Here is a 26,373-nt window from a genome sequence, read left to right as displayed (position 1 = left end):
CAATGCCTTTTCAGTCCACCGTTTTTGTCATAATTTTTTAGGAGGGGAATGCGCATTATAATTTTGAGTGGAAACCGACACATCAAGTTCAAAGTGTTGTTTTTGGTATACGTGTAGTAGTTCATTGGCTTTTGAGGCGTGTGCCAGATTTGCTTGCATTATTTTCAGAGGTTGTGCTTTGTGTTGAGAGTGTGCTTTGGTCTATGACTGTGGTGGAGTGTTGTGTGTGTGTGTGTGTTAGGTAGGAAGGTGGGGCAGGTTCTGCTGCCCATGGCGTGCTCAGCATCGTGCTCAGCCAGGTGCTCAGCACCTGGCTGTGTTGCTGCTTCACTCGTCTGTCTATATAGTGGCGCTGCGCACATATGGTGCATACGCGGTCTCTGTTGTGGCAGTGCTTTGCTACGTGTCTATAAGTGGCCCACTGCGTGCAAAGTGGGGTTTTATGATTTATGTATATGAGGAAGGAGGTCCATCCCACCCTAACTAGCTGGGTCTCCTTCAGTCAGTGATATGTGTTCACGCTAGTGGCCAGGATGACGACCCTCCTTCCATTGGGATTGATGTGCTCTGCAGTGATGCGGAGTCCGTCCTCGTCTGTGAGGAGGCAATTGTGTCTTTTCAGCTCTGGGACGATTTCCTCCCTCTCCATCTCCTTGGGGAGGCCGACTATCTTAAACGTAGGCCCCCTTAGGGCTGGTTGGTGTGTTGATAGCTCGTGAGCTCTCAGGTTGTTCTGAACAGCCTTAAGTATTAATCCCATCATCGCTAGTGGAGCTGACCACCACCTTGTCACCACTGACCCATATTTCCACGCCTGTCAATCCGTATTCAGCTTGATCGTAGGTTTTTTGGAGGAACGTGGCAACAGCTGTTGGCTTTGAGCAATTGGGTATGACTATGGTGTTAGTGGGGGGGGGGGAGAGGGTTCCTTTGGGCTCTCATTGCCTGAAGGTCTGTGTGGGGGTGAGGGGCCTTAATATCTCCCTTAGGGCCCTTGGGGAGTCCCTGAGCTCCGCGTTCTTGAGTGCGGCCGAAATGAGAGCAGTCTTTATGTTAGTAAAAGCGTCAAGGAGTTTGTTTGTCAGGGCTGCGGAGAGGCCGTGACCCTGGCCTGCTGCGATGGCCTTCATAAGTTTGAGGTTGTTCCTCTGGAGGATGGCAGCCGTTTCTTCTGTTACAGTCTCCTAAACCTGGTGCCTGCTGGATTGTTGTCCCGTGTGGGAGGATTGTTTGGTGTATCCTCCTCATCCTTGGACTGGTCCGAGTTCTGTTCTGAGCTTGATGAGCTATCGGAGGTGATCAGAGGGTTGTTTCCTTGGTTAGGTTTTGATTACACAGTGTCAGGCTGCAAGTGCGTGCTGGTGTGCGAGTCATCTCCGAGATTTTTTGCTTTGGAGCCCTTTTTCTTTGTGAAAACTATAATGGGACATGTCCCTCTGCATTTCTGTTTACTATTGTGTGTTTCCCTCAGGGTGATAAATTGGAATGGTTAAAGTGCGTGGAGTTTTGGTAGATAGGTAGTAACCTATATTTGAATCTTATTAAAATGGCATGACGGACACTCCGACACTCAAAAACAAAACAGAGACAGAAAAAAAAACGAGGAAAATTCACTCAATAAGAGAGTAATAGATCCGTGGTACAAAGGCTAGAATATAAGTGGTATCAGTTTGGATTAGTAAGTTGTACTGTACGAGGGGAAGAAAAAAAGTACTTTTATTCCCTTTTTGTAGCTAATTAGGTGATAATTTGTATAATTAATTGGTGAGATTGGTTAGAGGTAAGAAGAGTCAGAGGGTTGAGGTGTAACGAAAAAGGTCAGGTGATTGTGGAGGTCAGGCCGGTCGGGGTGTTGACAATGACCAAGTCCAAATTTAAGATTTTGAGTAAAATGTTGTAAATGAAGTTTAAGTGAACGGAATGTGTTGTTCCTGGGTGTTTAAGGGCAATTCTTGTGGTTTGAGAGAGTAAGGGGTGCTTCCAATAACCTCGTGGGAGATGAGGCTCGGTGTTGGTTTGGGGCTAAGTCCAAAACTGAAAATTTTGTTTAAAATAGTGCAGTTTTGGATTGCATGGGGGGTTTTGTGCAAATTAAGTGCTGTTTCGTTCGGAACGGAGTGTACTTTAAGTGTATCAGGTTAGGAATGCTGCGTAATTGTTGGTTTGGAAGAGAGCTACACACGTGGGGATCTGTGGCCAAGTCCGAATTTGAAAATTTTGGAACAAATAGAGCAGATTTGGATTGCGTGGGGGGGATTTGTGTGAGTTTAGTGTTATTTTGTTCAGAAAGAGTTGTACTTTAAGGATATGTGGTTATGAACACTGTATAATTATTAGTTTAAATGTTAGGTTCGAATGAGGATGAGGAGGGGAATGTATTGGTGGTGCCAATAGAAACGGTGTAATTAACTGTGTTGCGCTTGTTTGTCATCATTGGGCTCGCAGAAGAGTTGGAGGGGGGGACCCTAGCGCTTATGTCGCTGTTTTTGTTTAAGTCCTGGGTGTTAGCTGCACGGAGCGGCGGGAAAGTTGGAAGATTTTAAAGAAACTTTGGTGATTTTTTTTTGGTCTTTAAGTGTGAAGCAGCGTTGCAGCAGTAGTAATCTGGTGGCCCCTTTTCATTTTGTGTCTTTTTTTCTAGCGCGTTCGAGATATGGCATGAGAGCAGGCGCGCACACTAGCATGACTATAAAATGCCTGCACGGCATGGCTAACTTGGGGAAGCGGTACATCTTTAGAACGATAATCACGATGGGCGTCAATGAGCATTGCTACCTTGGCGCGGCCTACGACTGAAGGAATTAAACATTTAGAATGGTACAGAGGTCCCTGCTGTGTTCGCATAGTACTGGATTAAAATGGCACCATAATACCAGTGAGCAACAGATGGAACATTGTCGATCTCAGTAAACAAACAATGTCACAATAGATCGTTTATCATCTCACTGGAAGAAATCGCAAGGTAGTCGATTGAGTCAGCATTGCGCTAATGTAAATATGGTTGTGTGCGCGTACCCACCTTGTCATAGAAATACTTCCAACGTGGTCCTTTTCGAATTTCCTGAAGCTTAAAAACTGTTCCAATAAAAGAAATTTGGATAACAGCACTCGCATACTTCCTTTGAAATTCGTTGCATATTTGATCATTATTCATGACAGAAAACACTTTCAGACAAGAACAACTTGGTTCTAGCCGCCATGGTTAAGTGGAGGAAATAATTTGCTCTCTCAGTAAGAGGCCTGTTGATTTCCCAAACTCCTATTTAATGATGATACTGAATGAAGTTATTAACACTGAAAAATAGATTGCAAAATTTACGTTCTGCTGCTGTCAAAACTAGTATATTAATACTTTGAAAAATTGCCTCCAACTTCGATGGCTCTGGATGCTCGTGTCTATATTGAGCAGTAGAAGGCGGAGATAAGGTCACTTTGGGCCCGCTGTTCCTCCCACTCTGTCCTGATAACGTTCCACAAGTCAGCGACGCTCGAGTTTTCCAGGTGGCGGGGCCACCAAACGAGTTTTCATGATGCCCCAAACATTTTTTATTGGGCTAAGGTCGGCATCCACAGGCGGCCATTCCAGCGTCCTAACACACAATTCCTCGAGCAGCTGGGTAACTCCGCGCACTCTGTGTACCGGGCTGCGGTCATGCTGCAGCAAAACGCAACCATAATTGAATGGTCCATCCAGCATGTACGGGTGAAGCATATTACTTAGAATCACAGAGTATGTCTCAGCCAAAAAGCTTCTCTCAACTCACTAGTGGGCCCTATCCGTGTTCGTTATTGCGCCCCACACGATGACTGAGGAGCGCCCGCTGGAGAGGACGTCGAATGTCCACGGTGGCAAAAAACTGTTAATAAAATGAAAAACAAAGAATGTTAGTATTTTGTAGTAGTATCTTGAAATAACATTAAGGATTTCAGAAGCGCATGTTGAACGGAATTGTAAACAGCGTGTTTCAGTTGAATGAATTTCCCTGTGGTGTAACTATCATCTCAGTGAGCATATTCAGATGTTTTACTGTGCTACTTGCGTTTAAGAATAATAATAATAATGAACAAGCTGGCAAAACCAAGGGTTTTGGTGTCGCGACCTTCAGGGAGGTTATTTTTCATAGATTGCGAGGGTCGTTTTTAATTTTTTGCCGGGGATATGAGGCTCTTAATAAAGGCACAAAACGTTTTTCGAAGTATAGCATTGTGCATGCATGAAAAGTTTATAATCTCATTCGGTCTTCCAAGCCTTGGCGCTTCCTGTTTTCTTTCCAACTCTTCTTGACATGTTTTTCTGGGAATTCGAAAGCTTCTATATTTTCAGCTTTCAATTTTTTTGGGTGTTCTCCTTAGCATTTTTCTGGGTACTAGCTCATAGTCATCTTTTTTATAGTCTGATTCGGACTCTGAAAACAGAGCAAGCCGATGCTTTCTGGAAACTTTTAGCATAGCTGCCTTCTTGGCAGCAGTCTGCAGCTTTCTTTTTTTGGCTTTAGGGACGGCCTAAGTGAGGCACAGAACAAGAACATATAAAACATGAATGATGCATGGGCAACATCCCTGAACAAGAATGTGTGCTATTAATTTAGAACCTTGGCGGGTGCTTCCTAACCATGGCCAGCTGATTGTCGTCAAATAAGTGATCGGGAACGGCTTTGTGACGCTTTGCCATACCTTGCAGTGGATCAGCTTTGCTGAAAACAAATAAAAGCCTATTTATGAGCTTAAATTTTGTAACCAGCAGGAAAGAAGCAAATCATTAATGCAGAGGCTTTAGGGCTGCATCTTCTCTTTTTTATAAACATTAAGCATGCATGAGTCAGCCCTTTGTAATTCTATGACAAACGCGCCAAAATTTGTACTCGACTCTTACTTATTTCATAAAGTTTATCGCGATTTATTCAACAGTTGTAAGCAATTTTTCTGAATAACTTGCAATTGCAACAGCCGTTGCTCTGAACTGACGTCGTCAGTTGGAAGTCCTTGAAGCGGTAATGAACCTCCTTTCAGTATATATACCATATTGTCTCGCATCGAGCAATAAGTACCCCCCTATTCTCCAGAAACATTTTTTTTTTTCAAAAAATTTGCATGCGCATTCACTGTATTTACTTGTTGCTAACCACCTTTCCTCATGACCGCGCTGCCCTAAGAAGTGGTGCTTATATACATTCGAAAATCTAAAGTAACCCCACCTTCATTTCCATGTTTTCGCACCGATATCCTGAGGAGACCGCCGCGAGAAATATTTCGCAAATGCGGTTGCAGTGCACTTAAAGTTCAAATGCCAACAGCCCTGTTTAAGCTTATCCCGACTTCCGTTAAGGATGTCAAACAGTTAATACATAAGAATGAACAGTGGTCCCTCTATGCCTGTGAGACCTGCCAAGATCCGCTGAATGGCCGCCGATGTCTGGTCCACGTGACAACATGCTGTTAGTGTAATTGGCACCGCTTTTGGTCAACTTATGCTGTCCTGCGTCGCCAGCTTGGTGCAGTGTCGGAACGCTGCAAACAAGAAGTGGAGAGTGCGTCATGGACACTGCACCACCTCCGGTTTCCAATAATCGCTCCAGATTGACTGAGTGAGCAAGCGCACTGGACAGCAGTCTTCGCCATTTTTGTTGCAAAAAGAGGGAGGTCTTCGCATGAAAACTTCATTGTCAAATATTTTTTCATTAAATGTTTATCAGGGGAAGAAGGTGCTTAAAATTGCAAAAGTGTGGTAAGCACCCTCTTTTTTGCAAGAAAGGACGCGTATGGCAAGCCTGCCAAGCGCTTTTGGTCACTGCCTTCGAACCGGGGCTGCCAAAGTCCTGAAGTTTGTAGCACGATCTCCGGCTTCCTGTGTTGCTGTAAGACGTGGGCATAAAACACCGAAGAACGGGCAATTGCGACCCCCTGGTCTCCTCGATTTGGCTGCACTTTCGGCACTAGTTCTCAAAAGTGCCGTGCTAGTGCAACGCCAGTTCTTGCGGTGCGAGTGCAGCGCTACACTAGCACTGTTCGTGGCACGGCCAAATCGAGTGCAAAAGTGCAGCAGTGCAAGCCTTGTCGTCTGCAGGGCCCGAGTCGAATGCCGGCGCCACGGCGCCGTGCCACTCTCCTTTGTTTGCATCGAATTTTGCGTTTGCGACTTGCGTGGTTCGTGGATGAACATGGGTGACATTGTTCAGTTAGCCATGGAACTTGTGGAGGACGACGAGAGTGACGCTGAGTTCGAAGCTGCATTTTCCCTTGCGGCGTGCAAGCCTCTGTGTGCGGATCGCAACCGCATCAGAGGTTATTTCCAAAATGTGTCCTCCAGGTACTTTGATTTCGAGTTCAAGAAACTCTTTAGGTTGTCCCGAAAGACTTTTGACAATGTGTGCAAACGCTTCAGGCGCTCCTCCTTGTATCCGAAGGCTGTGAGCGGGCGTCGACAAATTTCTGCCGAAGAGACCATCTTGATCGCCCTCAGCTATCTCTGAAGCCAGACTAGCATGAACTCCGTGGCCGATCGATTTGACGTTGCCGAGTCGTTTGTTGTGCTGTGTCTCCGCAGAGTGCTGGACTTCCTTTTCGAAATCAGCGACGATGTGATTGCTTGGCCAGACGATGCTGAAATGGCCCGTAGCAAGGCACGTTTTCTGGCCAAGAGTGGTGGGAAAGGCCCTCGTAACACCGTTGGCTGTATTGATGGGAGCCACGTGGAAATCTGCAAGCCTGAAGAATCCACTGCTTCTTATATCAATAGGAAAAAGTGGCCATCGATCATCCTGCAAGGAGTCTGCAACGAAAACAACAAACTCCTTGATGTGTTCGTAGGGTTTCCTGGCTCTGCGCACGACGCCCGCGTGCTGAAGGAAAGCCCCTTCTCAGAGGCCGCCGCTAAATGTGGAGACGACTATGTACTAGGAGACTCCGCATACCCACATCTACCGTGGCTGCTGACGCCTTACAGAGATAATGGAGCGAGCTTTCAACAGTGGAAGAAGAAGTTTAAGAAGTTTCATAGCCAGCAGAGAGTAGCCATAGAGAACACGTTCGGGCTTGTGAAACAGCGCTTCAGGCGGCTCTATTTAGTCGATGCAAAAACAGTTCTCCAGTGCTGCAAGATTGTGATGGGCGCCTGTGTGCTGCACAATTTGTGCAATGCCGAAAGAGATTTCATGGCTGAATTAGCAGAACTCCCTCACCTTGATTGCGTGGGCAACGACGATGAAGATGTCGGAACAATTTCGCCAGCATGCTGTGAAAGCCGAAGGCAAATGATTGCTCGTCACCAGTGCTGAAACACAGCGTAGTTGCGCAATAAAACAGTAGCCAGGTGTTGTGTCGTTACACCTCTTTATTTTGGCAGACGGCAGCTACCAATTCCCGTAGCACGGCCATCCTTTCTCGATGCCGCCTTTCACGCGCCGCCTCCGCGTTTCTCATAATCTGAAGCAGGGATTCAGTGGGCGTGTCTCTGCGCCGCTGCCTTTTGGCAACATTTGGGGCTGGTGGTAGCTGTTGCGGCCCGTCAAAGCTTGGTGCAGGCGCCTCCTGCATGTCTTCTTGCCTGTAAATTGCATGGCAATGAGCTTCTTACTCATGCCATAATAAATAAAACAACTCACTCTGAGCGAGCGTCGTCTTCACCTTGCTCTGCAATGAGCACTCTGCCCTGCGTGAGCAGCACGGTCGGGGCAATATGATGTTGCTTCTCCAACACTTCCGAGAGCTCGCTGAAAAATTCAAGCAGCTATTACAAGTTTTCTGAAAAATAAATAAAAAAAAACGCCAGGGAAATACTGCACTCTACTTACTTCTCGTAATCGCAAGACACTCGGGAATGCCCCGAAGAGTTGTTTTTTATTTTTATTTTTTGTATCGGCGCTCCAATGATTTCCATTTGTTCTCTACCTGGAGCGCCGTGAGTGTGCCACCAAAGTAATTGTTCATAACTTCGGCCAGCTTTGTCCACATCATTTTCTTCGTTCTGTATGGGTTGGAGTAATAAATATGTAAGAGCCAAAAACAAATCTGGAATCACATGTGAGCAAAAAAGTGAGCGACGCGACAAGGCGGCGCGGCGAAAGCGATCATGGTTCGCTGGGTCGCCTACTGGGGAAGACGCATGTACGCGACAGCGCGAACCGAGCGAAACGGCGACGACGCTCTGTGTGGGTTGTGTGGCTGACATAGTGGCTTAGTACACCGCAAAACTACTGCCAAATGCAACAACAGTCATAACGATTGCAAGTTATTTTGCGACAACATGGCAAAGCAAAATGTACTTACAACAAACCGTATCGAATGTGTGTTAACTTGCACTGTAGTTGGTACGAGTAGTCGCGTGACATCTTGTTTCTATTGTTGTTTCGGTTGCGATTAGACGTTCTTTGAATCCTTGGCTATCCACCATTGTTCGTACAAAGCGAAATATTTACGCGGTAATGCAACACAGCAAAATAAACAAAGCATGCGAAATGAGCGGCAGTGACGTACGGTTACTTCCGGGCGAACGAGCGAAATTTTCTATTTCGGCAGATCCGAGCGACGAGCCAAGCGACACATGCATTTCTGTTCGCGCGACTTCGCGCGACACGTGCCGCCATCGCGTTCGCGTGAGTTTTCGCATGCATGCGATTCAGCCTTAAGCCTTAAATTTTCACCGCTTGAACGCCTCGCATAACAAGGTGTTGCTCGTTAATCAACTTAGTAGTCGCTGCGCACGACTCACCTGAAGCCGCCTTTTTTATTTTGATGCTCACGATGGCAGTGCACGTTAAAGAACCCCAGGTGGTCGAAATTGCCGGAGTCCTCCACTACGACGTCTCTCATAGCCTGAGTCGCTTTGGGACGTTAAACCCCACAAACCAACCAACCTATTTTGATGCTCATTGAGCTCTTTGTATTTCGATATCAAATACAAAGTTTGGCCTTGGCCCAAACTTCTCTTTCGGCCTCCGGCAGCTGGCCATCATTGCTGGCACCCGGGCGTCCCTGTAGCGTCGGTTCAGTCGGCTGGCTGTCATTTGCTGAGGCTGCAGACGCCGCTACCGCAGCTGCCTCACCCTCACCGCCGTCAAGTTCATCTCGAAAGATTATGCTTACGCGGACGCTGTTTACGAAACAAATAAAGTGAAGAGAGTCAGCAAGCCACTGTAGTATGGGCAGCATGCCTTTCTTGCTACCCATGCCTTCCTAGACAAAAAAAGAAAGCGAATCGTACTAAGCTGTCACCACTATAGCCCTCCAGTCATGGTCAGTTATGCTTTCATCATGTCCATGCCACTTCACGTGAAGCGCAGGTCATGCGCATGCTGCAAAATGCATGCCGCTGCGCGAAGCAGTAATCGCAATATCATCAAGTTTGTGTTTCTATGGTTAAAGACAATATAATAGCAAAGGCTGTAAGGTGGGACTCGAAGAAAAAAAAAAAGAGCCGAATGAGAGGCTACATAAAGTCCGAATTATTGGAGTTCGAAAAATCGTTTGGTGCATTTGAAACATGAAAAACTAGGTTACCTGTTGAGCTCTTTAGGATTCTGTGCTAGATAAGCTCTCCCTTGAGGCTTCAGCGGAGGCTGATAAACATCCTATAGATACGAAAGCCCTTTGATGCTAACATTATCTTCTGAGTATAGCTTTGTTAGTTTCCCCAAATAGTGCTTACAACTCAGACATGGTGCTGTTGTGTAGATGCTAGAGATTAGTTCCTGCATAGAAACACCAACTGCTGCATCTAAGCAAGTACTTACTTTGCCAACGTGCCAAGCATCAACACGGTACGTCACATCTCGCCTCACTCTGCATGTAAGCATGCACTTGGGTGTGCTGGTCAGGTTCACAGACAAACGTTGCTGTTGGCAAGGCACTGAAGTCCTCTTTTCAAGCCATCAAGTTCCATCGCTCCAGTGAAATAAAAAGAAGACGAGAAAGATGTCGATTGGTGGGCTTTGAACATAAGCAACGAATAATGCTGCATTACCTGGACAAGCTGCAAATCAACCACCTGGTTGATGGGTGTATCCATGAGAGAATATGTCCCATATTTAACGCAGTAACTGGGAGAATCAGCTCGGCTCTATCCCCTGCCAGCTTCGCCCCAGTTGTCCTCAGGCAGCTGAGCAACAGAGATCTTTTTTGTTCCCAAAGCTAGAATGAAAAGCTTATGCGTGTATTAGTACACATGCATACTCGTGCACTGTTGTAGTCAGAATACATAGCTAGCTATAGTGTAACAATTCTCACAATTCACAACCAGGAGGAATCAACAAAGTATGCTACTTGTGATCACTACTCCAGCAATCATGACAAGAACAAAACGGATGTCAAAGATACATTCACAGTGAAAAGAAAATTAGAAGCTAAGAAGTATGTTGTATAAACCCGACTGTTTTCGACTGCTCGAAAGTACATCTGAGAAAAGATTGTCCTCATCAAGGCCTTCAATTATCAGATCGTATTTTATAAGCTCGTTTGTCAAGAGTTGTAGAAGCTTAGCCTGGCTGTCAAAGTAAAAAAAAAAAAGACGTGTCTGCCAAATTTCACTGCACTAAATTACTTAGCAAAATACCATCCGATATGCAGTCAGCCTTAATATGCACAGACTTGTGGCGGCTGCTTTCCATTGTTTGGATTTTTGAGTACATGCACAAAATCTCGCCGAATAACAGCAGAGCCGGTGCAGTCCTTGAATGATAGTTGCGATGGCTCCAAGAAGATGAGCAGCCTTCACAGCAGCATTTAAATTGAATGCAATATCCTGATGAAAAAAGTATGGAACTGGGTTGCTCCCCTATCACATCTGGAGGAAATGCTTGCATGGAAAAAGGCATGGAGGACACTATTTGGGTCAGCCCTCAAAGAAAAGCTAGCAGTGTGGGTAGGACCATTGTGAGAAGCAGAGACTATAGCCATTAAGATAAGACTCACTGCGCATACTTACGCCTTCTGAATAATGCATCCAAACATTTAAGCGTAGTGTGTCATAGAGTGCAAGGTTTGAGAAGGAATTGTCTGTATGTTTGAAAGTGCCTGGTGGTTGGTCAATGTGGGCCAGAAGACCGGTATTTGTTCTGCTGACAGGCAATGTATAGAACACATTTGCAGCTGAAATTCCTCACTATGGACTATCAATGTCTTCAGTGTGGCTGATGCAATGATGTCACTACTACCAAATGAATCGAATGAGGTGTTTTGAAAGAGGTCGGTAGATTTCAAAGGTGCAGGGCCTGCCAACATAATTTGATGGCCCTAGCTGAGGGTCGCTATCTTGAAAGCTGATGACTGACTGCTCCAGGTATGGGTGCCAAATGCATAAGGGTTGAAGGTGTCACGGAGAGATCCATTAAAGAAAGGAAGAGAGAGACGGAGATTTAGTCTGACTGAACCTTACCCTCAAAATGTGCAAGAGGCCAAATCCCTGTGCACTGCAGTACCATATGCTCTGCCTTGATGAGGGCAGTGGGACCTTAAAGAAATCCCTACTGTTGGGCAAGATTTCTGTCCTTGCGGTGTTCTCGTGGACTTCTGTGACAAAGATAGGGCTACTATCCCAGTAGCGAGTGAAGCCAGGCAACTGCTTCTTGTTGATTTGTTTTGTACAGTGGTTTGGCATTTGCCTCAGCTCTGACATCCTGTGGCTAAGCTGTGCCAGCAGTTTGTTGGATGTCAGTAGCTGCTTTTTTACCTTCCCCAGATAGCTCTCAAAAGGAAAAGCACAAACTGTCTAAAGAACCAGGTGGAGGCACTGCTCTACCAAGTGGATGAGTGTGTGGACATTGTACACTGGTTATTTTAGTCCATACAGCTTGCCGAATTCCTGCACGAAATATCCTCAACAAGTCCCAGGCAAACTCATTTAGGGTGATGTGGTGTTCCATGAGACCAAAATGCAAATAGCCACATGAAAGACCAAGAAATGCTAATACTGATCAACTTTGTAGCTTTCCACCTGTCAGGCTCTTGTTTCCCTCGATCTCCGCTGGAAGCTGTTGGGAAAGGCTGTGGCAGTAACAAATACATATGGTTTGTTGCCACCACTAGTGTTGCTGCCACATAATTTATATGTACTCAAATAAAACAGTCCGAAACTGATTTTTTGCTGCATTTATGAAGCTTTCCTCTGCAACAACAGCATTGAATCTGCAATAAACTAGCCTTTGCTTTGGCTAGTTTGGCAATAACTTTTTGCTCATTGAGTGTTTTATGGAGAGGAGATGCTCTCGGATTTTTTTCTTCAGCGACAGCTTGTAAACAAGCCTCAAGCTCCTCTTCAAGTGCTGTCCGACGCCTGCTAGCTTTCACCATGAGGGGCTCCATTCTGGACATTGCTGCTAGCATTCTATCGCCACCCTGGCACCGGAGCAGGAGGTTGCGGAGACTAGTGCCGTGATGGTAACAATGCATCTGCTTGATCCTCACTGCTGAGGCAAATGTCTGTATCTGCCACATATATATCTTGTTGTTCTCGTCTGCATCTGTAAAACATTGGGGAACATTTTGCATTATTTCTCGATGTTGACCACACAGCAGAAGACCTGAAAAGCTGCAAGTTGAGCTCGAAGGATGGAATGCTGGCTGTTTCTCTTATTAGTAACAAAAAAAAATACTAGACAAAAGCTCATTGCAGTCTTCTCTAGCTCGAGGTCTTGGCAATAGTGCTTGAAGCCTGCAAAGAGCATAGAGGGTTTAAAAGAGTTTTGGACGCACTGATTGCTGCAAAGATAGTAACTGAAATGCAAAAAGACTCTTTTATAAGGCAAAACGTCGGGACACGTTAAAGAAGACCTTACAGGGTTCATAGCCATCGGGAAGGAAAAAATTAAGGACTTTCAAGGACCTAAAAAAGAATTTTCAAGGACTTTACACTTTACTGTATTAACAAAACTTTACACCTTACTGTATTAACAAAAACAAATTAGGCTGGTGCGCAGCAGCAGGAGGACGAACGCTATAAGCTGAACGAGTAATTCGTTCTGGCGTATGACATCCGCCCTTCATTCCCGCACAGCAGCCCCGATGTCCTGCATGTCAGAGCTGATCCTCTGCACTGCAGCGAGCAGGCGCCCCCGGTCAGCAGCTTCGTTCTGTGTGTAAAGGGTGCTTTTCTTGCAAACTTCTGCATTAAGTATATATGCAGGACTCACTTCACGTTCACATTTCGCATGTATTGTTGTAGAAGACCTTGCACAGGGCGATACGTCGTCAACAGTCAATAGAACGTTCTGCGATCAGTCGTGAGACATGTCAGCACACGTACGAGCGTTGAAGCGAGCTTCGTTGTCGTTTTCTTTCCTGCCCGTCACGCGCGTTGAACATGCTTGTCGTCGTTCTCTTCAGCAATAGGCGCTGAACGTATCAGAGCCCTTTACAGTATAAATATTGAGATATACTACATCACACTCCACAAGAGACAGTCATAAAGAGGTAAGCTATGGTGAGGAACGGAGAATGCAGTTGCGTTACAGCACGTACAGCAAGCAGCTTATGACAGGTGAAATTTGGTCCAGACTTAACTCTTGGGCCTGTGCATAAAACCGCCTGCTGCTGGTTCTGAGTCTCTTGAGCCACGTGCAAGAGCCGCGTCTCCAGCAACAAATCCTGCACCTCGTGCGGCTGAGACAGCGGACGAGACCCAGCGGGGGCACCAGGTAGAGGGAGAGAAGGGCCAGGCACCTATGAAAGCAAAACAGACTGAATGTAGACTCATCATATGATGCAGTACGCTGTGCAAGAAAGTGGTGAAATTTTTATAGCGCTTATTAATGTCATGATAATTAATGTACACAGGCGCATACATAGAAGGACTCATACTAAGTGATATGACGATGGAAAAATTGTTGCGTATATGCAATGTAGGACATTAAGCAAATCAGAAGGAGACATCACTGGCCCTGTAGCAAGATTTCAAAAGACATGCCATAATGGCAAACATGAATAGAACTTTTGTGACCAATGTGAAATGATTGCTTCAGTACGGATATTGCAAATATTATTTCCAAGCATCTTGCAAACCATGCACCCTGGAGCCTCTATATTAGCAGGCAAACTCACACTATGTGTATTCCGCCTCGTCTCCCACCTCTATCTCCGCTCCTATCTCATCATCTGGAGAAATCTGCTCTGAGTGGGGCTCAAGGAGCTCCTCCACAGATAGCAGCAGTGCCTCTCGCCGCTGTCTGCATTAAAGTAATCAGTGGCGACACAGGTGTTTAGTGGACAATTTCAGTAAAGTGTTCCATGGTAAAGAGAATGTCTAGTCTGTACTGAGGAATAATAGAGAGAGAAGAGACACCAACAAAAATTTAGGAACACATGCAGAGCTTCAGGTTACTTTTACAGTAATTACAATACGCATTCCTACACCCCCATCCATACAAAAAAACTGAACATGAAGAAGATGCCCAACCGGACATTGGTGCAGACTAACTCGTGCCAACGTGTATTCAAACTAAACTATATACACACAAACTTATACCTGGTGCAGGAGCAAACCCCACTGTAATAGATTAAAAAATAATTCATTTTGCCGCTTATTTCCTTCACTTGCTCCAGCACTTTACAGCAGCGTTAGCAATGGCTTAGTTTGAGGTGTTTCGCCCGTTCTCGTTTTTCTGCAATTTTTGAATTAACCCCTTTCACATAGAAGTGCAGTCTGGTGACTAAATAAAACCTTATTACTTCTTCAGGTCGCCCATCTGCATGAACAGGGCAACCAACTTCTTTATGCAGTCTATTTCTAACCACTTCCAAAATATCAAGAATACTTTCAGAATCTGTTCGTTTGGGGCTGATTCCTACTCTTCTGTTGTTACGGGTATATCGGGCAGACTTTTTTGTTTTCGAGGGCCCATATGAGTTACAACACCAGTGGGTTTCCTCTTTCTTTGTTGCCTTTCTTTCGGTATCTTTTCTGAAAGATAGGCCGGCAGATTCGGCAATAGCGTCGGTGCGGCATCGGGGGATAATGCTGGCTTCCCACGATTGATGCGGACTTCTTCTCCGTTCACAATATGAACATAGTCCCGTAGAACGAAACGAGGTTCGAAATGAAGCTCACAAACAGCACAGCTCTCATCCAGCCGCTGGTCCGAGTGACGGAGGTTGATCTCCCACTGCTTCCTTAGAGCGTCATCTTTGGGAACGCCGAACAGGGCTATTTTTGGGCCACCTTTAGTATGCACATAGCCAGTCATGCATCCAGGCGTGTAGCAATGGTTTTTACGACGGGCCGGCATATTTTGGTTTGGGCCTATCTGCAGTGACGCAGTAAGTTTGTTGTGCGGTTATATGTGAATGATAATGTGACCACGTGAAAGCATACACTATATTCCTTTACATCGAGGACACTTTACTAGTATCAAGCAACTTCATACTAATAAATAGCACCAAATCCCGACTTGTCTGTATTCGTAACACGCACAAAGATGTGTCAAATGTACGTTCTATATATTTACATCCCTCATATTGCTTTCTGTGTTCTTGTCAACCTATAGCTAGCGTCCCGTCGGTTACGCATCTTGGTGTACTCTTATACAGTGATCTGACATGGAATACTCAGTTGACCCACATTTGTAAGAAGCTTAGATGTGTTGAATATTTTTGTTTAATTTGAAAACCATGATGCCTTTTTTTATCAGAAAACTAACCGCCCATGCTCTGGGAGTGCTTAAAGATACAGTATGTGTTGTTGTTTTTTTTTTAACTTCTCTTTCACATGGAGTTAATAGGATTTTTAAAAACATCGCTACAAGCGTCCTCTACATGCCCCAGGAGAATTTGCCCAGCAGTGTCTTTAGAACAGCCACCGCCGGTTTGCCTTCTTTTGACAATCTTCTTAAACAAATTGTAGTACTAAAATATTTTTGGAGCAGTGCATACAGGCACATATATAAACACGAAACCGATACCGTTGAGACATGTTCCTCGTTATCTTCAACCGAGAGTCCGCATTCATTACGGTAAAGCAACAAAACGCTATTATGTCCCAGCCATCTTCAACCAACTACCGGATGACGTATTTTCTTTGACCACCCGAAAAACATCGAGAGTTGCTGTTCAAGCGTTAGAGAACATATAATATGTACTGATGTTATCAGTGCATTTTTGATAGTGTGTTATGCCAAATGTTTCTTTCTTTTTTTTTTTTGCCGCTGATGGTGTTCTGATGTGGCGCGAAGATTGCAGCGGCTGGCGGCTGTCGCCGCACAAGCCCGCTAGTGGCTTCGGTGCTTCCGTATGTGTATGTTGTTCTAACTATACTAAATAAAGATTGCTATTATTATTTTTATTAGCAGCCTGTCCCAGTGAAGTAACCGGTTAGTACAGGCCACATGTCCGCTAACCTCATCATATGCGAAAGAAAAGCACGAAGAGTTCTGATCTCTATGCAAAACACGCACACACTGACGCACGTGGTGTAGTCAACACACTTTCGACGGGAGCTTAAAGAGCCTGAACTGGCCTTTACTGAACAAACGCTTGAAGTGACCTCCGATAAGCGCTAAAAAACATACGCACAGCAGAGCAACAACGAAGCCACAAATGCACACAACGCAGTGAGAAATTGAACCGACTGACAGCGACGGGCGGAGCAAAATCCTACCGTGAACTCTACCGTGACGCCACCTGGTGCCGGCGCCGCGAAGCAGACGCCTGTCGACGTACGCGGGGACTCCGCTCCCCGTAGAGTCGCCGCGGAGTGAGCACACTACCCAATATTCTAGTTCACTGTACCACTGACATGCTCGTCTACTTAACTTCTATGCAAAGTTCATAGTTCTTTCACCAAGAGCTGCTGCATGCCTAGAAGAAAATACGAGAGAACAGGACAGCCCACTTTGGAAAGTTGCTCGCTGCTTGAGGCTGACGGCATCAAATGTGAAAAGAGTACCAAAAAAGAGCACAACGTCATGTAAAGCTGCAGTAATGACCATGTTGTCACCAAACTTTTCTGGAAATGCTGCAACTAAGCACGGCCATAAATATGAGGCTGTTGCCCGTGAGCAGTTTTCGAAAAAAAACGGGCTAAATGTGACACTCAGTGGCACAGTTGTGCATGCAACAATGCCTTGGCTGTCTGCCTCACCTGACGGTGTTTTGCAGGCAGCTGATGCACTTTTAGAAGTGAAATGCCCATATGTAATGGATGCGGTAGGTCTAATAAAATCAGGTAAATATGATGTCAAGGAAGTTGGCGATAAGTACATATTAGCAGAGAATGGCCCAAATGGGTATTACATGCAAGTGCAGTTCCAGATGTATTGTACTGGGTGCAAACTCTGCTACTTTTATGTCTGGACAGTGAAAAGAGATGCAATCATAGCAGTGCCTTTTGAAAGCACTTTTGTATGTGCTCAAGTGCCAAGACTACAAAGGTTCTACTTTTGTGAGCTGTTGCCAGAAATCGAAAAGCAGCATGAAAATGGCAAGCTCTCATTGTGTAAGGAGTACATGAAATTATGTGAACTGTGATCCCAGCAGTGTTGAACTTTCCAGAGCTGGACAAGTGCATGTGCCAGTTCATTTCGTGTGAAGAATTTCTCGCCACGTAACGCACAATGCAATAAAGTTTATTGCCAAAAAGACACTATGATGAAGTACAATGTTGATCATTTACTCATCCTTTTCTTCAACACGTCTTGCAATTAGGGGCCCTTTAAATTGCACAGGCCAGCACAAACAAATATCATGTCACTTATGGTTTTCTTTGATCGTATAGACCTCTCCCGGCCTACGTCACCGATGACGTATTCGGAGCACGTGCTTTCAGCCTGGTGGGCAAAACATTCGCCTGCGTGCGGCCGCATCGCTACGTTGGGAGTATGTTAACAAAGGAATAGCGGCAGATTTCGCTTGTTTTTCGCCATGCCGCTGAGTTGCTGCGCGGTCGGATGCGCTAATCGCGTGAAGAAGGGCAATGGCATAGGTTTTTTCCGATTTCCGAAGGATGAAAAGCGGTGCAAACAGTGGGTACAAGCCATGCGGAGAGCGAATTGGGCGCCCGGAAAGGATGACCGGATCTGTGGCGCGCACTTCATTGCTGGTAAGCACAGCGCGTATGCGCATATACAAGCATTGACACGCATGTTTGATGAGTGAACACGAAGCACGGGCGGTCAATCATGTGTTTGCTTTGTCCCGAACGCAGGTTCACCATCGTTGCACCCGGACCATCCGGACTGGGTGCCGAGCCGCTTTGTTTTCACGAAGCCTAATCCAGACGGCGACAAAAAAAAGTGTGATCGTTTCGAGCGAAGTTTGAAGCGGAAACGAAGCCCAGGTACGCCTCGGTTTAATCTATAATGTCGCTGTTCTGTACGCAAGGACGTTCACGCGGTTTTTATTACGTTTCCTGGCAGCTGTAGTCGCAGACGGGTTTCCATGACTGTGCAGTGGCATGCAGTGGACGTGACGCGCCGCCTGCTTAAGCCTGGTTCACATGCAAGCGGAAACGATAGCGATTTCTGCCGCGGCGGCGCAAAAACCTGTTCTGAGCTGTCGCTATCTGTCGTGGTGGCATGAACGGCAAGAGCGGCGTAGTTTCAACTCGTTGGAAATTTTTCGCACTTGTCGCATGCACATCGCCGCTCAGTTCGCTCAATCGCTTGCACGTAAACCAGCCTTTACATGCCTGTATCGCTCGCGAACGTATGCAAACAGCATGCTGGTGAAAGCTGGCGCCCTCAGCTTCCTTCCACTGTATGGCCACAGCTGCCCGCGATTAGTCGCTTGCGTGCGCCTATGTTAGGCCATTGCAGTGACAGTGTCCGGTTGCAAGTTTGACGCCCATGATATTGGAGATTGGCATGCGTTTTAGTATTTGCGAAGCTAAACATGCAATGCATCTTGCTGTGTACGTATGCACGCGCCAGAGATTTTAGTTTGTTTATCCTAAATTTTAATCCATTTATATCCTTTCCATTACATTCTTAAAATATGCACCCGCCTGAGCAATGTGCATCTTGTACCTCTTTAAAAATGTGCATTTCACAGAAAGAATTGCAGAATTGCACTCTTCCATTTTTTGCCCCACTTAGTCGACTTCTCTCACTTGCTGCGACTCCTGCTCAATAAGAATGTGGGAAACAACTTCAATTTCAAGAAACTGCACCAGTTTTGTTGTCGGCAGATAGCAGTTCTCGCAACTGTTTAATGCCATCTGCTCACTACTGGCAAGATCAGATTGAACGTGGCACTCCTGATCAGCCTAGATAATCAGATGTCTATCCTTGCAGCGTACACTGATCCGGCTAGTGATGGGCAGCAGCCCATTGCACTCACTCACAGTGGAGGTGAAGAAGATCAGTCGGAAACAGCAGATGCTGTCGAGGCGCTCCTGGAGCTCAGCCGAACACGTGAAGCCCCAACTGGTATGGCGTGCAAATGTTCTTTACTGTACTCCATTACAGAGTGGACAACAGTTGCAGTCTTTGCGCCAGTACTACACTTCATGCTGCATGCCTTGTTCCTTTTGGTGTGTTAATTCTTTGTGGCTTACTTTTTGTGCTGGTCATCATACTCCACTTGTTTCTCTCTTTTTTTCTACTTCCCTTCCCTGTTTTTTTTTTTTTTTTTTCTGGACCTTTTAGGCAATGTGCCTCTTTGGATGGCAGTGGCCAGCTTTGGATGGCAGTGGCCAGCCTGCTGCTTCTTCCGTTTCCTGTCTGTTTCACTATTATACACCGTGACTGCATGAAGTGCAGAATGGAGGAAGCTGGTGAGAAGCCTGAAAACTGTCATATTATATAAGCATAAATGCATGTGCACACCGTTGACAACTGGGAATTTTGAGTGTCTATTAGTCTTTATTTTTGGTTCTGTCTTTTGGCTTTCTGGCATACTGTACTCATCAAAAAATTTTGAACTTCTCGAAATTAAGTTCAGTTGGAGCAAGCACTTACCTAGCCTCTTTCCTTTTTCAGTGCTTGTCTACTGTGCTGTTTCTTGCCATGTACGTGTAACCACTTGCCCAGCTTTTTCTCCTAATCAACTTAGCAACACAGGCCGGTTGCTTGAGCTATAAATTCTGATGTATCTCATTCCATTTTTAGGTGCATGTTGATAGTCCCAGGGGTTTTGAGTTTCCTGATAGCCCCATTTTTGTGTTTCTGAAAGACTCATTGGAAATGCCAGTATTGGTCCACAGAAACCTTCAGGTGGTGTTCTGAAAAGACGATAAAGTGGCTGTCATCCCATACACTGCCGCCCGCAAAGTTAACGTGAATGCTTGAATCCGTGGCTTGGCATTACTTTCGCTCTGCTGAGCACTGGCTGCTGGTCCTGACACCATGCTACTGCTCAAGCATTTGTGCCATGTTTGCTGGCAGCAGTATGCAAGATATTTAATGGCGTGAAAGAGTATGAACAAGATATGAAGCAGAAGGAATGATTTGGCTCCTGTGAAGTTTGTAGCCATGTTCTACTGTGCAAAAAGGGGGCAAACAATAAGCTAACAGGTTGTGGTAATGACAGCACCATTAAGCATAACTGCAAATTTATTTGCTGCTTTGTGTTGACTCAACACAGAGCATTTATACTTTTTTTTTTCTATTTTTTCTTTATTTGTTCTAAGAAATGTACACGAACAGTTGGTTGGACCCATAGCTTTTACGGCTAGTGATGGGTCCAAATACAAAACAAGTGCAATGTTACTGCAGACCTTGTAAAGGAAAACTTCAAAATTAACACAAACAATCTAATAGACCTCTCCCTGTTTGCAAACTATGTGACATCAGGGAGGCACGTGACGATGGGGGCGCGCCGGGCTTGGTGGACAAAAGTGCTCCTTTCAGCCGGTTCTCCCTGCTGCAAGGAGCGGCGGGAAGCTGCCCGCTGTTATACAATGCAAGAGTTATGCAAGAGCTCTGTTCAATGGCACTTTTAAGGATGTCTAAAAAGTTCTTACAGTATTAGAGCTTACAATATTATGACAATATTAGAGCGCCGCCCATGAAAACATTCTGTTAGGATCATTTCAAACTTCTCAAGGAACTGCGTTATTGATGTGTTTGGTGGCCGATACCCCACACCAACTATCAAACCATCCTGAAGTTTTATGAATAGGGTTTCAATGCATTCAAAACTAATAGATGCCACTCACATTACCTGGTAGGAGACACTATCCTTGACAAACATCCCTACCCCACCTCCCCTTGCCCATGTATTCCGTGGCTGGGATAAAAATTTATAACCCGGGAAAGAGACTGCTTCACCACGCTTGAGCCAAGTTTCACTCATGGCTATGACATCAAAACCAGATTACAATCAAGTTATTTAGGTTGCTTCGCATGTTACAATGGAAAATTGAAAACCTTTATTACGCATCAAATCGTCAACTTGTTGAAACGTAAAAGCCATGTCAAAAGAAACAGAAAAAATGTCATGCTAAGAACGACAGAAAAAAAAAAAAGAACAGTCACACGACGTTGGCCAAGTCATCTTCACTTGTGATGTGCAGAAAAGTGGAGTTGTCTGCCCTACGCATCAAAATTTTGCCTTGTGACAACCGAACAAACTTCCAGTTGTAGTCTTTAGCTGCTTTCTTTCCTTTAGATAGTAGTACTTTGTTCTCAACGTAAAAGCATTTTAGCTTACAATTCTATAATGATGCTATGATCATATAATAAAGCTATAATGCTATGAGCATGGAATAAAGCATTATATGCTCTGCCTGCATTACTGTATATTTTGTTTCTTGAATGGCATGCATTTATGTGCAGTGTCTGTAGTCCTTGGGTCTACCAGCACGATGTTGTAAATGCATCTGATGCATAAACAGATTTGCTTCAAAACCTCTTGCAGCTCCCCCTTAAAGCATGTGCAGGTTCGCAACTTATGACCTTTTTTGTTTCACTAACAGGAGGGAGACCCACTCACATGAGTGCACCACCACTGCATTCAACGCCAAGCCTGAATGAGCCCGAACAAGAATGGTACCAGCAGTGGCGTCAGCTACAAGAGTGCATGCAAGAAAAATACCTTGCTAAGTGCAAAGAGTTCAACGAACTCAAGGAGCATGTTGAGAGTCTCGTAAATGAACTTAAAATTCTGCGGGAAGGAGAAAGGAATGAAGGCCCTAGGAGGTGGGGATACTTTGCCATCACAGGTGTGACAGGAAAGGTGGCTTATTATACCGGGTTGCCAAATGAACAAGCATTTCTCTGGGTAGTGAGCCTATACAAAAATGCCATCGAAGAGCCCCGGAACGAGGTGCTTGACCCAGAGGACAAGGTGCTACTTGTACTCATGAGGCTGAGACTTGACGTGAACTTATGTTTCCTCGCAGACCTGTTTGGTCTAGGGAAAAACTCGATCTCCAAGCTGTTTGAGGAAACAATCACTGTGTTGGTGGCTGAGCTGAAGGGGCTTGTTGTGTGGCCAGACGATGTGGCCTTCCACACATGCAAACCAAAACTATTTAGAGGGAAATATAGGAATGTAAGGGTCATCATCGACAGCACTGAAGTCCGCCTTGAAAGAGCAAGTGCATCAACAGCACAAAGCACAACATTCTCAAGCTATAAAAATGCGACCACCCTCAAGTTCTTGGTAGGAATAACCCCGTACGGGTTAGTATCGTATGTGTCAGAGTGCTGGGGAGGAAAAATCAGCGACAAGCAGCTTGTCTTGTTCACGGACTTCACCGAGAAGCTCGAACACGGAGATGAGGTGATGGCCGACCGAGGGTTCACTGTGGCTGAAGAGCTAGCAACACTAGGTGTAAAGCTGATTGTACCAGCCTTCACCAAGGGAAAAAAACAGTTGCCGCAAAAAGAGGTAAACGAATCCCGAGAGATTTCCCGCCGCCGCATCAGAGTGGAACAAGCCATAGGACGCATGAAGAGGTTCCGCATCCTTCGAAACGTAGTCCCCTATTTTATGAAAGATTACCTAGACGACATTGTTCTGCTGGTTGCCGCTTTAACGAACCTCCTGCCACGGTTTGATTAATGGCTAGATTCAACACTCCATAATACATATTGAAACAGCTCTCATTTGAACCATGACCCAGTCGGCTCTTTTCTTCTCTTGTAGCGTTTACCTTAACATTTTCCGTAACTCACCGTGTGTCAGTAACAGGAGGGAGACCCACTCACATGAGTGCACCACCACTGCATTCAACGCCAAGCCTGAATGAGCCCGAACAAGAATGGTACCAGCGGTGGCGTCAGCTACCGGAGTGCATGCAAGAAAAATACCTTGCTAAGTGCAAAGATTTCAACGAACTCAAGGAGCATGTTGAGAGTCTCGTAAATGAACTTAAAATTCTGCGGGAAGGAGAAAGGAATGAAGGCCCCTAGAAGGTGGGGATACTTTGCCATCACAGGTGCGACAGGAAAGGTTGCTTATTATACCGGGTTGCCAAATGAACAAGCATTTCTCTGGGTAGTGAGCCTATACAAAAATGCCATCGAAGAGCCCTGGAACGAGGTGCTTGACCCAGAGGACAAGGTGCTACTTGTACTCATGAGGCTGAGACTTGACGTGCACTTATGTTTCCTCGCAGACCTGTTTGGTCTAGGGAAAAACTCGATCTCCAAGCTGTTTGAGGAAACAATCACTGTGTTGGTGGCTGAGCTGAAGGGGCTTGTTGTGTGGCCAGACGATGTGGCCTTCCACACATGCAAACCAAAACTATTTAGAGGGAAATATAGGAATGTAAGGGTCATCATCGACAGCACTGAAGTCCGGCTTGAAAGAGCAAGTGCATCAACAGCACAAAGCACAACATTCTCAAGCTATAAAAATGCGACCAGCCTCAAGTTCTTGGTAGGAATAACCCCGTACGGGTTAGTATCGTATGTGTCGTGCTGGGGAGGAAAAATCAGCGACAAGCAGCTTGTCTTGTTCACGGACTTCGCCGAGAAGCTCGAACACGGAGATGAGGTGATGGCCGACCGAGGGTTCACTGTGGCTGAAGAGCTGATTGTACCAGCCTTCACCAAGGGAAAAAGACAGTTGCCGCAAAAAGAGGTAAACGAATCCCGAGAGATTTCCCGCCGCCGCATCAGAGTGGAACAAGCCATAGGACGCATGAAGAGGTTCCGCATCCTTCGAAACGTAGTCCCCTATTTTATGAACGATTACCTAGAGTCATAGTGGTGATCACCGTGCCTTCCTCGTCTCTTTTCGCATACATCTGATTTTTGCCTACGCCAAGCTTTCTCTTGGAGAGTTCAGGCTACCTGCATTGCTTCGAGCATGCTCAGTTTGCTTCATGTTATTGTCCCATATGTCAGGTTTTACAGCTCTACCAGTTCTGTTCTTACCTGTATTTTAACACCAAGGCCATCGTCTGCGGTTAAAGTAGAACATCTGCCTTGCGGCAAGATCCCGAATCCCTTTACTGCTAACTTGTTGATAGGGTCATTCCTTACCTTTCTTCCATTTTCTCTTCATATTCTGACTCGCCATCCTGTTTGTCATTATATCTCATCTTGATAAGCACCTCTATATGCTGCATGATGCTCAGATGAGCGCACAATGTAAAGCTTATTTCATTTTTAGTCTCCCTACTGGGGCTCTTCCACACTCATTTCTCCTGTTAACGAAAGAAGGTATTCAAGTCCATAACTAATTCTGGTCTGCCAACTCTACTGATAACGCCTCCTTGGGACACATCTCCTGCCAAAAGCTGCTGTGTGAGCTGCAACGAACATTTCATAGAGTGCCTCTTTTGAACGAAAGCGACAGTTTTCACCCTCAGTTAAAGCACAGAAGCCAAAGCAGCACCCATGCTGCACCCCTACGAGAACGCCCATTCCTAGTTTGAAAATGGTGAAGGAACTTTCTCATCTGGCCAATAATGACTCCTTTTTGGTGTGTGTAATCTGTTTATTTCTGTTTCTGTACACAGCAGCAATATATGACATGTCATTGAAATAAAATGTGGTTCGTCAAATGCACTGTGTTGCGTCACTTATTTAATGCGAAGGTGTTAAAGGAGCCGAACCAAGATCAACAAGAGCAGCCCGCAAATGCGAACCATTAATTGGACACTGAAGAGAAAAACGAAGTCTGCTTTTGTCGACAGAATACCAGCTCCTAATTTCAAAAATACCACTCTTACTGCAAACAATGCTCTTGTAACGTAGAAAACACAGATAACAAATACAGGTATTGCTGCCACAGCCCATTCTTGCAAGTACAAGTGCCATGACTTGCAGCGATGGACTTTTCGGATTTTGTGGAGGTATATCTGAATATGTTACTTCCTGAATGTTCGCTGTACTGTCATATCAGTACACACACCATCATCTGGCGCATCAGTTTATGCCACAACGCGTATTTTTAGCTTCACGTGCGCCCCCTACAGAGCAGCGATGATAAAGCTTTCGAGCAAGCCATTTAAGAAGTAAACACCCGAGGAAGCACCGAACGAAAGGCCCCATTTTGCAGAAAATCTCTACTGCGGGCATTTCAGCAAAAGATCACAGGCATGGCTATGGCAGATGGTATTTGGCAGGTGACATGGCCGCATACTGACTGGCCGGCAGGTTTTATACGAGGTCATGAGACTATATTACATGACGGGAGCTGCCAACTGGGACTTCTGCTTTCAGATGGGTGGGAAAGATGGAAATTGGAAATCAAACCTTCGAGGACCCTGGGGTTATGAGTAAGACATGCTACTCTTGGGTCACATAGGCACGTTCATAGGGCTTTATTAAAGTGGGGCTTTATAGATATCTACGTAGAGTGGCCTTTTTCAAATTACTCGGCAGCTTGCAACTATATTAATGAATATGCGACATAAACACAAAAATTAAAGGATCAGAGATTAAGTTAGTAGCAAATTGCATATAATCGAACGAGGATCCGCAAGAGAAGCCGCAGATGGCAGCCAATAACAACATCGCATCCCTTAAAAGTAGAGCTTGTGTGTCCCCTTATTTTTTTTTTTTTTCATTCTGCATAGGCGATTTCCCCTTTGGTCACTTCTGCTTAATGCTCGAGGTTGCTCTTTCTTGACAGTAGCTGTGGAAGCACTGCACTCCTACAAAATGCCTGCAAAGCTGGCATGTGCTTATCAAAAAAAACGTGGTCCCTTTGAATACGGACAATCAGAAAGCCTGCCTTTGCCCAGCAAACAAAATCACAATAGTCAACATTGGCACATGCCAACTCTGTCTGCACTTGAAACATGTACTCATGGTTCTCCTTGAGGTTCAGGTTCTCATCAAGGTAAAAGGCTTTGTCCCTGATATCACTTATTACTGTGTCCCTATACTTGTAGGGGCATTTTATCTCCAGCACCCCACGCCCACAACAACTGCACTCAATGAACCCATCTGGGCTGGCCGCAACATACTGCCATTGTGGAAAGATGCAGAGCCCTGCATCTTTACATTTAAAGCCCTGATGGTGCTGCACTTGGTAATCAATATATTGCTGCCT

At 45.4% G+C, this 26,373-nt stretch overlaps 2 protein-coding genes across 7 annotated transcripts in view; both read left to right on the top strand.

Moving 5' to 3' along the window:
* LOC146177052 (THAP domain-containing protein 11-like) overlaps window positions 1-25,123 on the top strand; it is a 59,869-nt gene extending 34,746 nt beyond the window's left edge. For 4 of the 6 annotated variants that reach the window (XM_084583076.1, XM_084583074.1, XM_084583077.1 and 1 more), the window contains one exon: window positions 21,836-25,123. In XM_084583076.1, the coding sequence (XP_084439202.1) occupies window positions 21,836-22,926 (1,091 nt within the window). In that variant the 3' untranslated portion in view covers window positions 22,927-25,123. Of the gene's footprint in view, window positions 1-15,346; window positions 18,020-18,124; window positions 18,257-19,211; window positions 19,347-19,565; window positions 19,694-21,835 lie in introns of those variants that run through there. The other 2 variants (XM_084583078.1, XM_084583072.1) reach the window with 2 other exon arrangements.
* Window positions 23,073-24,075, top strand: LOC146177053 (uncharacterized). The gene is made up of 2 exons (XM_084581446.1): window positions 23,073-23,220; window positions 23,483-24,075. Exons 1-2 carry the CDS (start codon window positions 23,073-23,075, stop codon window positions 24,073-24,075), a joined length of 741 nt encoding a protein of 246 aa, XP_084437572.1.
* Window positions 25,124-26,373: the final 1,250 nt, after the last annotated feature.

The sequence above is a fragment of the Amblyomma maculatum genome, chromosome 10 (genome assembly GCF_055883805.1).
Source record: "Amblyomma maculatum isolate TAMU_Amacu chromosome 10, ASM5588380v1, whole genome shotgun sequence".
Taxonomy (NCBI): domain Eukaryota; kingdom Metazoa; phylum Arthropoda; class Arachnida; order Ixodida; family Ixodidae; genus Amblyomma; species Amblyomma maculatum.
This window is presented reverse-complemented; position numbering and strand designations above follow the sequence as displayed.

Excerpts from the sequence above, each read along its gene's own strand:
- LOC146177053 (XM_084581446.1), top strand. The coding sequence starts at position 23,073 with ATGAGTGCACCACCACTGCATTCAACGCCAAGCCTGAATGAGCCCGAA. Across the intron at positions 23,221-23,482 it reads ACTCAAGGAGCATGTTGAGA|ACCTGTTTGGTCTAGGGAAA; the intron begins GTCTCGTAAATG and ends GTTTCCTCGCAG.